Source organism: Oncorhynchus nerka, linkage group LG20 (genome assembly GCF_034236695.1).
Source record: "Oncorhynchus nerka isolate Pitt River linkage group LG20, Oner_Uvic_2.0, whole genome shotgun sequence".
Lineage (NCBI taxonomy): Eukaryota > Metazoa > Chordata > Actinopteri > Salmoniformes > Salmonidae > Oncorhynchus > Oncorhynchus nerka.
Window position 1 is genome coordinate 62,741,815 of NC_088415.1, and position 13,966 is coordinate 62,755,780.

The 13,966-nt window shown below is 45.1% G+C and overlaps 1 protein-coding gene across 1 annotated transcript in view; it reads right to left on the reverse strand.

The window, feature by feature from the left end:
* mib1 (MIB E3 ubiquitin protein ligase 1) overlaps window positions 1–13,966 on the reverse strand; it is a 95,886-nt gene that overhangs the window by 61,294 nt on the left and 20,626 nt on the right. The window contains 9 exon segments of the mRNA XM_029623387.2: window positions 1,259–1,410; window positions 1,914–2,111; window positions 2,386–2,493; window positions 3,349–3,482; window positions 3,712–3,856; window positions 6,754–6,940; window positions 7,140–7,344; window positions 7,843–7,909; window positions 9,795–9,899. Of these exon segments, the coding sequence (XP_029479247.2) occupies window positions 1,259–1,410; window positions 1,914–2,111; window positions 2,386–2,493; window positions 3,349–3,482; window positions 3,712–3,856; window positions 6,754–6,940; window positions 7,140–7,344; window positions 7,843–7,909; window positions 9,795–9,899 (1,301 nt within the window).

A 13,966-nucleotide genomic window follows, 5' to 3' on the forward strand; every position in this document is an offset into this window, starting at 1 on the left:
CACACTCAGAGTTCAAGATTCATATGAAACAAACAAAAAAGAAGAAAAGCAGAAACATTTGTCTCCCATCTTTTGATGCCATTAACTGGTTAAATCACCGCATTATGACAAATGACTTCAATGCGCCTGACTGAGGCCACAAGGCTTGTACAGTAATTGGCAGGCCGGCACAGCGAGGCAAGCCGATTGCAATCCAGATTATTGTTTTAACTGGCTATCTATCAGTGGCAGGCAGTGCCATAGGAGGACTCAGAGGGGCTTAATGTATTCCAGTGTTATACCACTATTACTCCACTGTCTGTCTGTGCCACTCCCAGTGGACTACACCATACCAGCACACTGTATTCCAGTGTGCTCCTGCAGTCTGTGCCACTCCCAGTGGACTACACCATACCAGCACACTGTATTCCAGTGTGCTCCTGCTGTCTGTGCCACTCCCAGTGGACTACACCATACCAGCACACTGTATTCCAGTGTGCTCCTGCTGTCTGTGCCACTCCCAGTGGACTACACCATACCAGCACACTGTATTCCAGTGTGCTCCTGCTGTCTGTGCCACTCCCAGTGGACTACACCATACCAGACTGTGTCAGGCAGGGCTGAAACAGCAGGTTCGCCAGAGCCCTCTGACCCCAATTCCCTCTGTCCTCGTGCCAATGGAATGTTTGTCAGCTAAGGGGAATGATAATGTCCCCTAGCTAGCCCTGACCATACACCACAAGTCAGACCGACAGCCCAGCCACAAGGGCAGCGGCTAGTGTGTGTGTGTGTGTACTCTCCACCAGTCCAGAGAGAACATGTTTATGTCCAAAAAAAAAACAGGATTCTCAAGCTGACATTGTAGTCTCTCTTAGCTACCTGCCTTAATGTGTGTCTCATGCATGAGAATAGCCCATAGCTACAGAGTGGAGCAGAAGAAACCAGGTGGAGCTAGAAATAGACGTGGCCAAGGACTGACAGAGGCCGTAGACTTGCCTAGTCTAACAGAAACGAACACATCAATCTCAAGTAATTTGCGGTTCAGTGTGTCCATAAGCCATTTTCTAGCAGTACCATTCAATTTGTTCATTTGCAATCAATAAAAGTAAAACGTGTTTGAAACACTTCAACTTGGCAAGCCACAAACTCAACTGTATAGACGCCAGGGCCTCCCATTCACTTGGGTTTCCTGTGTAGCCAAAAGGCAGATGTCCACATTGAATTTTTTCATAACCAGCTCTGGCTTGGCGGTAAGGCCAGGTAAGTATCCGGGTCGTACCTGGGGTTCCCTCGGAGGGCAGCGTGGTGCAGGGCGTTGAAACCGTTGTTGTTGGTGATGGTGACATCTGCACCCGCCTCCAGCAGCACAGACAGCATGTCATCTCTCTTCTTACTGATGGCATCATGTAGGGGGGTGTCTCCCTCCGAGTCCTGTTAGGGGGCGACATTATACCAACGTCACTTTGACCACCTGCACCACACCCATTATCACTAACAACACCCATATAGAGTTCACCTAAACCCTTGAGTGCAGCGAGATCTACCCAAATATTTGGTTCGAGGTTGGATACATGACAGCGCTCCAAAGCAGGTATCTGCAAACTCCCATCTCCTGAATGTTTGTACATTAATTCATTCAGCGACAGCCAGACTGACTCATTCCTAAACATCGGGGACAATTTGTGTAGAAATATCCAATACCCTATAGAGCATTTATCATCTTAGGGTCAAGCATAAAATATCACAGACCAAAAGAAAACAAGAAGTACAATTTATGGGTGAATCAAAATCAAAGAAAACGTACCTGCCACCACTCCACCGGCATGACATTCACTTCTGAGTACACGCTTTACAGCTGAAGACTCAAAACACTGTCTACTCATGTATACATTTACTCACTCATCTGTGTGTGTGTGTGTGTTCTGAGTGGTTACCTGGAGGCTGGGGTGGCAGCCAAAGTCCAGCAGGGTCTTGACCACCTGCAGATGGCCCTTGTTGACAGCGATGTGCAGGGGGGTCTGTCGGCGCTTGTTCCTGGCGTTCAGGTCGGCCCCGCCCCTCTGCAGCACCTCGATCACGGAGCCCTCGTCTCCGAAGGACGCGTGGTGCACTGCCCGGTCTCCATCCTTGTCCTGGGAGGGATATTATACACAGACTGACACACTGACCCGATGTCTCCACTGTTTACATCACTGTGTAACTATGACTGACCAGGCCAGCTTTTTAGAGTACAATGCGAGACCTGTCTAGGTAGACTGGGTACGGAAGAAGAGAGCGGGATTGGTTTCTCTAAAGTGGTTTCTCTGTTCATTTTGGTGTTGAGAAAAGAGTTTAAGTACATGAGTATTGAGAGGGGACTATAGTATTGATTTTCAGCATTGAGGAGGGACTGTTGGATGTACAAACCTCGGCCTCCAAGTCCACGTTGTGTTTCAGCAGCAGCTTGAGGACGTCCACGTGTCCGTTCTGACTGGCCGCCTGCATGGCTGTGTGTCCAGCACACTGCCCGTTCACCTACAAAACGCACAATATAACACTGTTTGTGTGTTTTTGTATTTTGAGTTTATCCAGTGCACTGCCTCGTCACTTGCAAACAAAAGAAAAAATATGTGTGTGTATTTCATTGCCAACTGCGGTACTGCAATACTTGGGGCATAAATATTAATGCAGGCTCCTTTGGGAGTCACAGAACGTGTCTTGTCCTGGCGGGCAGATCACTTGGCACAGCTCACCGAGCTTTAAGCAATAATTTCACTGAAAGGCACCGGGGCACCTGGCCAGCCCTCACAGCACTGACACACACACAGCCGCTGAGACTGCTGCAGAACGCTAAGATGATCTACTCTAAGCAGCTCTCGAAAGGCAATAGGAAATAGGAGAGTGCAGACAGCTCTCCTTAGGGGAAGGTTGTTGGCCTGGTTGATGTAAGGATGCAAAAAGGGACAGGAGTTTTTCCTGACTGTGGCCCCCTGACAAGGAAAAACTCTGTGCCCCACCTATAGCGTATAACTAGGCCCCAGAGTTGTCCTAGTAACGTGGACAATTGGCCCTAGACCATAACATGGTGTATGTTCACCATGTCGAGGCGGTGAACGAAGCAAGCACTGCAGTGCACGCCAATGACCTGGATGCTTGCACTGGGCCGGAGTGGAATGTTTTTAAGATGAGGCGTGAAGTAAATGGCTGTGACGGACTGCAGTAAGCGGTGCTGTACAGAAGGCACATCAGAATGTTTACCTGTGCCCTGGAGAAATGTCTTTCTTTATAGCATTGATTTGCAATCTCAATTTGCAATAAATAGATCTTAAGGAGAAAAAAATGGGGACTAAATTAAACCCTGAAGCTGTGTTGAATGCAGGGATCACTTACGTCCACGTCAGGTCTCTTGAGGATGTCCTCCACCTTGGCCAGGTCGCCATTGGCTGCTGCTTTGACCAGCTCCTCGTTGATGTCACCAGACTCTTGGGTCTCAAACAGCTTCTTCAGCAGCTGAGACAGACGCTCTACACACACAGAGAGACAGATGGAGAAAAAACGTTCTAAGTTCATCCTCTAGATCCAAGAAGTGAAGAATGTGTGTGGTGTGTACGAGTGGTCAGTGTACGTGCATGCCCACTTATAAACAGGCTAGAAGCAGATACGGAAAAAACATTTGTTTATGGTCTGTGTATCTCTGTGTGCACGCACATCTACTACGTGTCTGTTCTGACTGTGTGTGTGTGTCCTGCCTACCTCCGGATGCATTGGTGACAGCGGAACCAGCGGGGGCCACTTTGGTGACGGCAGCAGGGTTGTAGGTCCATGACGTTCCACACACCTCCACCTTCAGGTCGCTGTCTGAGTAGATCTGCTGCACGCGGCCCACCTTTCCCAGGGTCTGAGGGAAACAATACATTATTACGTTGCTACAGCGTTTCATTACAATCACAAAAGAGCATAAACACATCGTATTGTTAGAGATACGTTGTTAGTTTGTCTTTGACGACAAACCAGTGCTGCGATGAAAGAGCTTTCTCATAAATAAGTACTGAAGATTAGTGAATTCTGAAACTCCTTTGAGCATTCTGGTGTCTAACACAGGGAGGGTAAATAATCTAAGACATAACAAAGATATAGAAAACAAAAAGCAAAACCCCCCATCGCCAAATAAATGTCACACAAAAAAAAGAGATGCCGTGTGTCTGTGCACCCAATTTCTACAAAACCCTTTGTTCCTCTTTCAGGAAGAAAGACATGGCCCTTTCTTTCCAAAAACATGACAGGAAAGAATAATCAGATGACTAAAAGCACTGTTCTGATTATTCATTCAAAGGAAAGGGCAGTTGAACGGCTGAGCGAACGCCAGACTTATTTCTCATCTATATAGCCAATTACCTGGGACCTTGTTGATGTCCGTCAAGGGACACACACACACCAGAAAATAGTTCCACTGAAACGCCGTACGAGTTGAGTAATGAAAGGCATTTGCTGGCTGTCTCGCCGGTTCGTTTCAATATCCACAGTCTTCAGCATACTAGATAAACGCAGTGTGTCGGGCATGCATTCTTTCTACACAGTATGCTAATGTCAATATTAAAACAGACAAAACACTAGGTTGCAATATTCACTCGGTGGCCAGTGTATTAGGTACACCAACGGTTTGCGCCAACAGATAGTGAGTACCATGGCCGTGGCATGCTATATACAGCAGGCAGACGGGCATCGAGGCATTTAGTTACAGTTCAATTGAAATGTAGGATGGGCAAAACGAGTGACCTTTGAGCGTGGTATGATCGTCGGTGCCAGGTCGCGCCGGTTCCAGTATATCAGAATCAACCGGCCTCCTGGTCTTTTCACACAGTGTCTACGGTTTACCGAGAATGGTGCGACAGACACACACAAAAAAAACAGCTGTTCAGCAGCAGTCCTGTGGGCCAAAACATCTCGTTGATGAGAGGTGGAAGGAGAATGGCATGAGTCATGCAAGCTAATAGGCGACCCACAAAGAATCAAATAACGGCGCAATACATCAGTGGTGTGGAGAACGGCATCTCAGAACACACAACTCGTCGGTCCTGGTCACGGATGGGCTATTGCAGCTGACGACCACACATGCTAAAAACAAGAAGCAATCACCAACACCAGACAATTGAGTAGAAAAACAACTTGTTATTTTAGGTTCTTGGCATTTGTTTTTCAGTCCAACAAGAAACTTAAGTGCCTATACAAAGTCCTCAATGTCACTCAAACTAATTCCAGTGTCAGCCTGCCAGTTTAAAATCTTTAACCGTGTGTACACGTGTAGGCTACCTGCCCCCCCCCCTTCCAAAGTATAGGATACTGCAGCCTACTGACGTTATGCGTATTTCGGAAATTATGGAGACTTATTTTTTTACTAGAGAATAACGGATTCACCTTTTCAATGACAGTTGAGGATAGTATAGATATTTGTGAAATCTTTTTATTTGAATTATGGTGCCGCCCTGCAAACACAAGCTTGTTAGCAAATGCCGGTCCAACGTTAAGCCAACTCTCGGAAGTTCAAAGACATTCAAAGTTCCTCCATAGAAGCCGCTCCTACGTTGGTGTAATTCTGTGGGCCTAATTCAGATCATATAAATCACATAAGATGCGCTTCAAGCCAAGCCTCCACCTTCTCTTGCTCTCTCCCTCTTGCTCTCTCCCCACGCGTCATTTCAGTCGCCCTACACTTGTCTGTCCAGTGCATGTGAACAACTATTGCACTTGATTAGTGAAGTCATTTAATGTTGAGCTAAAGGAAGAAAAAAGACGATGTCAGATGTATCAAAAGGAACCATATCAACCAGTACTTTTTGGGGTTTGAACCAGTTCAGAATTTTATTTTGCTGGTCAGAAAATTGGAACGGAACAAAATAATAGTTATATTCGGGAACAAAACGATTGCGTGCGCAACTATGGGGCAAAACAAAGGGGGTTGGCTTAGATTGTTGACAACTTGTCAACTATATTTTGTCTCCAACGTTTACTGAAAACATAAAAGTTGCACAATGAGCGCTCATCTCTCAAATACATTGTTACATTGGTTGGTTAGCTAGCAAGAAAATGTTTGCCATATTAGCATTGGAGTGACAGTCAAAACAAGACATGGTATCAAGAACAAGATCCAACGAGCTACTTACGATTCCCCACATAGTAGTTTCTTGTCATTGTAGCTAGCTATCTGCCCATCCAGAATCATAACACACAGCCTTCTGCCCCTTTGAAGAGCTGGCGTCCTTTTTGTGACGGCTAACCCGTCTATAGGGGGCTGTAGCAGGCAGGCAGGCAGAGAGCAGCACCATCAGTGGGTAGTGATCAAAGTAACTACCTATCACTGGGTTTTAAAGCTCGTTAGCTGCCGAGGGGGTTGGTTTTAGTGGAGTGTTGGACGATTGTAGTGTGATGTAACATACATTTTGATGGGACGAAGCAATGACAATCCACAATTATGCCAGTTTACAGACTTTCAGCCTAAAATCACAATAGCCTAGTTTCTGCCATAGTCATCACATAACGTTACACCCCAGTGATACGGTCATTGTTACGTGGGAGGTGAGAAGAAAGAAAAATGCCTTTATGCTGACGAAGGAAACACTTCCGTTTGACCACTGATGCTGCGAGTTCTGGCTTTTATTGCTTATACAAAACCCTAGTCAGAAAACACAAGATGTTAGTTTATGGGTTTTAAAAAGGTGTGTTTGTCTGTTACAGGCACCATGGCATAGGCCCTCCAGTTATGAGGTTTAAGGGTGTGTGTGTGTGTGTATGTCTTACAGGCAGCATGGCCTCGGCCCACTCCCCGTGTCCTCTCTGCAGCAGTTTAATGCGGTCGATGTCGTAGCAGATCTGGACCAGGTCTCCCACCAGGAACTGGGAGCTGCCGCCCTCTGCGCCCGCCGCAACACCTTCCCCACTACGCACCACGTTGGCTTTGGTCAGCACCGCAGGGTTGAACGTCCACCTGGAAACACACGTTGGTCACGCTTTATTTCAGATGTGACATGGAAATTAGTGTCGTAAATATTTTTTCATTAGGCCAAATACGTTTCAAGCCCATGTCATGCTCGTTATGACACAGAGGGTGCCGCTGGTCATGACTGGATTGACCTGACACCCCTATACTTGTGCACTGGTCTGAATCCTGAACTGGTAGAGCTCACCTGTTCCCGCTGGGGTACTGCACCACAATGTCGTGGTCCTCGTCAATTCCACACACGGTACCGGTGGTGGTGAGGGTCTCGAACATGCCGTCTGTCCAGCCTCCGTGGCCGTGCTGCAGGGACTGGACTATCTCCAGGTCCAGGTCGATGTTGACCAGGTCTCCAATCTGCAGACCGCCTGGGTTCCTGTTGCCATTCTGTTCGCCTGTGGAGAGAGTGCAGATGGAATACATACTGGTTACACAGTAAAGGGGGGGGCGGGTACATTCCTTACACTATGTAACCTTTATTTATCTAGGTTGGTCTCATTAAGATAAAATAAGGTGGACAAATCAGGTCCTGGAGAGCCTTGTGTGATTATCTCATTTGGTTTCTGCAGTGCTGCATCAGGTGCCTAACATAACCCAGGTATCCCTGGACAGGAAAATCTAAGAGAAGAGAATCATTTTCCCAGCCAAGGAGCTGGGATTGTGGGAATGCTGTGCCAGTGTGACCTGTGACTGCACCCAGGCTGTCTCCATACAGCCTGGTCCTGTCTGTATCTGTGTGGTGCTGCCACCTAGTGGACGCTACCAGTAACTGCAGCCTGGCATGGATGTGCTCCTGATGCCCTTGGACTCCACTGCAGAACACTGTGCTGGGGAGAAATTGGTGCAATATTGACGGTAGGTGTAGTGCAACGGATTACTAATACAGTACTCACCTAGAACAGGGCAGTGGTCTCTGTAGAAAGAGCCTCCTTTGGCATCCTGGACACATTTCAAATCCGACTGAAAAGGAGAGACGGGGGGAACAAAGTGTCAGCTAATTATCGACTTGATTCAATCTATTAGAACTGCAGCAGAAAAATGCGACAGAGTAAAATCACACTGTCTTAATACTGCGGCTACATTCTGTTAAAGTTACTGCAGGGTAGCGTGGCAACAACGGCATTACCCTCAGGGCTCTGAAGGATGTGGAAACATTGCATTACAAGGCTCTGGCTCGGCAGTGCAAAGAAGCCACTGCATCATGTCATTTGTGATGACTCAAATGTGGATGTGTATCCACTGTGACATAGTTAGAGGGCAGCCGTGCTGATTACAAGGCAGTGCAGACATCTATCCAGAGATGAAGGAACACAGCAGGGTTCACTAACAGTTCTGTCCCAAATGGCACCCTAGTCCCTATATAGTGCACCGCTTTTGGTCTAAGGTAGTGCACTTTAAGGGAATAGGGTGCCATTTGGGATGCTAGCCATGTTCATAGATGTGTGATATCAACCAACTTGACTCTTTTTGGTGCCCTTTTGCACAAAACAAATGTGTAAAAAGATAAGGGAAAGGAAAGCACGCTGAGGAAATGCAGTCTTTGGTAAATGTGTGAACCCAAGAGACCAGACTGTGGCTTTTTGATGCTATTTGAACGAAACTACTTTGTCAAAGTGCAGTTTCTTTGACCTTGTCAACAGTGCTCTTTTTCAGTCTAACTACCAATAACGTCAAAGTGTGTTACAAAAAGTGTTAAAGTAACAGATCATTTAAACACAAACGGCAAGGTTGACCAATGACCAGGATATCAAATAATATCTATTTTTTTTATTATTTTTGGGGGAGCAGCACATATAATCCGTGCTGTAGTTCAGTCTTTCTTAAATTCTGGGTCGAGACCCAGTCTGAGTAAAAAAATAAAATAATGTTTTCTCTTGTAATTTTAGGACTGTTTCAGCTTACTGTTGAGACGAAGAATAGTAGAAAACACAAGGTGCAAGTTTGAAATGTTGAAAATGTTTTGTTTGAAATGTTTTATTTTGTTATGTCAGTCACTGAGAGTCACTCAATTAGCCGGGCATGCAGGGCACGTGCCCAGGCGCCCTAACCTCCAGGGGGCCCACATTGATTTTATTATTTAGTCTCACTCAGATAACAATAAGTCATGATAAAATGTGTAGAATTTCAGAAAACTTGCTTCAAAACAGCAACATTTTCTCTATGCCCCATCACATAATGGTAGAATTGGAATTGCTGGGGGTAAAAAACATACATTTCTCTCCGCCGTCAAGGGGATTGGGGGGGCACTAAAATGTTTTGCCTGCAAGGTGGGGGGGCTCCCAACCAAATCTTGTTTAGGGTACCTAAAAGGGGGCATGTTTTCATGAGCTTCAATCTCAGGAAAACATAGAATTTCTCATTTGGGTCCCAGAATGAAAAAGCTTAAGAACCCTTGTTTTTATTCAATCAGATGCCGTATACCCGAACCCCTCAAACCTACCAGACCTATTAGAATAACAAAAGACAAATCTGTTACGCAACCCAGCGCTCTGATTGGCCGTGTTCATAAAGATCAGGAGTGTTCCGCACCAATCAGCATGCTGCCTGCCTGTCATTTGTGGCTTGTGTGAGACCCCTCCTTTTCTCTCCACCCACTGAAGTTGACCTCCATGTTTGCTCTCTTCCTCATAAAGAAAGAAGGGAACAGATTGCCTTTCTCATGTAGATCCCCCCCTCCCTCCTTCCAGCTGCCTGCCACAATGGGGCCCCGGCTGCTGGCTGGCTCTCCACCACAAAGGCTTGGCAGCACAAAAAAGACCCCAGGCTCTGTGGTCAAACACAAAGACCAACTGACAGCTGATCTTTTGTGAGTGAGTGGTGAGTGAGTGAGTGGTGCTTTACTCACCATCCCCTCGAAGCCCACCCTGTAGAGGTTCTTGGCCCCGTTGTCCCAGAGTACGTAGGCTGCACTGTGGGGGCTGGCTGCACTCCAGTCCTGGATCTCTGTCACCTGGGGAGGAATAATGAGAGAGGAAAATATGAAAAGAGTGAGGAACTAGCAAAGACATTCCCATCTAAGAATCATGCTAACGGCATGCCTTGGGGTTTTCATACACTCTGTTGGATATGTCAAATGTATTCCGTGGATTTGGGCAAATAAACATATAATGGCACCTAAATATATATCATAATATATAATTTAACATGGAACCTCAGATAGAGCCTAAAGAGTAGAAATGATGGAGTAGGTATATACAGTGCATTCGGAAAGTATTCAGCCTTGACTTGTTCCTCCTGGATTAAATTAAATGGATTAAATTAACTTTTTCCTCATCCACCAACACTCAATACCCCACAATGAATGAGTGAAAACAGGTTTTTAGAAATTTGGGAAATTTGGGAAAATATATTAAAAATACAAAACTGACATAAGTGTTCAGAGCTTTTGCTATGGCACTCGAAATTGAGCACAGGTGCATCCTGTTTCCATTGATCATCCTTGAGACATTTCTTCAACTTGATTGGAGTCCACCTGTGGTAAGTTGAATTGATTGGACATGATTTGGAAAGGCACACACCTGTCTTTATAAGGTCCCACAGTTCACAGTGCATGCCTTCGCAAAAACCAAGCCATGAGGTCGAAGGAATGGTCCGTAGAGCTCTGAGACAAGATTGTGTCGAGGAACAGATCTGGGGAATGGTACCAAAAAATGTCTGCAGCATTGCAGGTCCCCAAGAACACAGTGGCCTCCATTCTTAAATGGAAGAAGTTTGGAACCACCAAGACTCTTCCTAGGGCTGACCGCCTGACCATTCTGAGCAATCGGGGGAGAAGGGCTTTGGTCATGGAAGTGACCAAGAACCCGATGGTCACTCTGACAAAGCTCCAGAGTTCCTCTGTGGAGATGGGAGAACATTCCAGAAGGACAACCATTTATGTAGCACTACACCAATCAGGCTTTTATGGTAGTGGCCAGACAGAAGCCACTCCTCAGTAAAAGGCACATGACAGCCCACTTGGAATTTTCCAAAAGGCAACTAAAGACTCTCAGACCATGAGAAATACGATTCTCTGGTCTGATGAAACCAAGATTGAACTCTTTGGCCTGAATGCCAAGCATCATGTCTGAAGGAAACCTGGCACCATTTTCAGCGGCAGGGACTGAGAGACTAGTCAAGATCGAGGGAAAGATGAACGGAGCAAAGTACCGAGAGATTCTTGATGATCATCTGCTCCAGAGCGCCCAGGACCTCAAACTGGGGAGAAGGTTCACCTTCCAACAGGACAACAACCCTAAGCACACAGCCATGACAACGCATGAGTGGCTTCGGGACAAGTCTCTGAATGTCCTTGAGTGGCCCAGCAGGAGCCTGGACTTAAACTCGATCGAACATCTCTCAGACCTGACAACGCTGTCCAACTTTATAGAGTACCTGACGCACACACCAAATTGGGGTTCTCTTTCTCCGCGCACGCTGTTTAAGTCTGATTTCAGATGTTCTAAATTGATAAAATCTCAAATCTAGTGCAAAGGCATTTTAGAAGCATTGCCTCTATAGCTAAAACCGGACAATCATTCAGTCTTCTCAACTCCAGACTCCATTTAAAGCCAAGATGTTTATTCATTTTCGATTATACTTTGGTAATGCTTTTTGTGACGAGTAATGTAATGTTACATGGAAAATACAACTAACGGGACGCAGAACTAAATGTATATCACACTCGCACAAATGCGACCAGTTATTTTTCGTATTTGCATTTCATTTCTTTCACTGGCAAATGCGAGTGAACTGCTGGCACTTTAGAGCCCACTGAAAGTCCATCTTTTGTTTGCTAAGATTAGCTTGAAACAATTAGTGTTTACCTTTCCACAAAACAGAGTCGAAAAGGGATTTGTGTTTACGTACAGCTGACAAACTCCGCATCACAACAAACAGGAGGGGCAGACATGGTAGCTACATCCAATAATGGTGTATTAATCTCCAAAAGACAGATCTTCCAAAGGTGGTGGGTGGAGTGGCAATCTTTACCAATGAACACCTTCAGTGCTCGGTTATCTCCACCAAGTCTGTCCCCAAACTATTCTATTTGTTAGTTTACGCATTCAACTTTCAAATAACTCCGTTGACTGTTGCTGGGTGTTATCCGCCACCATCAGCACCGGTCTGTACCCCAAATGCCCGAAGCTCTCTCCTGGCCCCTTACCCTAAGTCTGAATTTGTCCTGCTAGGTGACCTAAACTGGGACATGCTTAAACCACCTGACCAAGTCCTAAAGCAATGGGACTCCCTGAATCATTCTCAGATTATAACCAATCCCACAAGAAGACTCCAAACACCCAGAAAAGGTTACTCTCCTTGATGTTATCCTTACAAATAATCCTGATAGGTATCAGTCTGGTGATTTCGGTAATGACCTTAGTGATCACTATTTTACAGCCTGTGTTCGTAATGGCTGCTCAGTGAAACGAGCTGTCCTGATATGTCACAGATGCTTGCTAAAAAACTTGAATGAGCAAGCCTTCCTTCATGACTTGCCCTCTGTATATTGGTATAGAATCAGCTTGATCACCTTTGTCGAAGACGCATGGACCTTCTTTTTTATATTTTCAGTGGTATAGTTAAATAACCCGAGGACAAACCATCCAGGGGGGAAAAAATTGAGGTCATAGGATTGTCCAATTGTTTAGGATTTTCCTTATTATTAGGAACCTGGTTGCAGTTCCTATGGCTTCCACTAGATGTCAACAGTCTTTAGAAAACTTAATGTTTTTCTTTTGAGAAATGAAGTAGTCCTATTAATTCAAGTGTCACTCCAGGTGGACTCTACTGTTTTGGTGTGGGTAAACAGGAGCGCGCTCCACGTTGTTTTTATCCGGTATTAGAAACAGTTGATTCCGTCTTAAATTTGATCAATTATTTACTGTTAGGGTACCCGAGGTTGGATTAGAAACCTTGTCTGAAATGTTTGGACCAAGTTAACAGGTAACTCATTAGATACTATGTAGGCATTTTGGGCGAGTTGAAACCAGTGTATTTCTGAATCAAACGCACCAAATAAATGGACATTTTTTGGGACATAAAGAAGGACATTATCGAACAAAAGAACCATTTGTGATGTTTCTGGGACATATTGGAGTGCCAACAGAAGAAGATCTTCAAAGGTAAGGCATTCATTATTTGGCTATTTCTGGCTTTTGTGGCGCACCTGCCTGGTTGAAATATGTTTTGCATGCTTTTGTATGCGGGGTGCTGTCCTCAGATAATCGCATGGTGTGCTTTTGCTGTAAAGCCTTTTTGAGATCTGACACAGCAGCTGGATTAATAAGAAGTTAAGCTTTATTTTGATGAATAACACCTATTTTCAAAAAAGTTAAATATTTGAATTGACTATTTTTGAATTTCGCGCTCTGCAATTTCACCGGATATTGGCGTCCCACCTGCCCGTAAGAAGTTAAGAAGAATGCCCCTCTCCCCGCCGGTGTGATTACTACCACTGAGAGTTTCGAGCTTGAGGCATGGCTAGATGGTACATTGTCCTTCTCTCAGCACATATCAAAGCTGCAGGTTACGGTTAAATCTAGACTTGGTTTCCTCTATCGTAATCGATCCTCTTTCACCCCAGCTGCCAAACTAACCCTGATTCATATGACATTCCAACCCATGCTAGACTATGGGGACGGAATTTATCGATTGGCAGGGTGCGACTAGATGTTCTTTACCATTGCCGAGTTAAATAAAATAACCAGAGTAAAGTGTCTGAATACACGCGATTTCCTTTGTTTACATTTAATAAATCTTTAAAAATTCTACAAACCTGTTTGATTGAGGGGGGAAAAAACATATTAATCTATTTTAGAATAAGGCACAACAAACGTAACAAAATGTGGAAAAAGTCAAGGTGTCTGAAAATATACAGTGCATTTGGAAAATAAGACATTTTTTGAAGTACAGCTATGAGGCTAAGGCAAGATTGGAAAAATATTACAATAGAGCAGATAAATAAATAAAAGTATCCCTTTAATTAACAGTCTGACCAACGTCCCTCTTTTACGTACAGTTGAAGTCGGAAGTTTA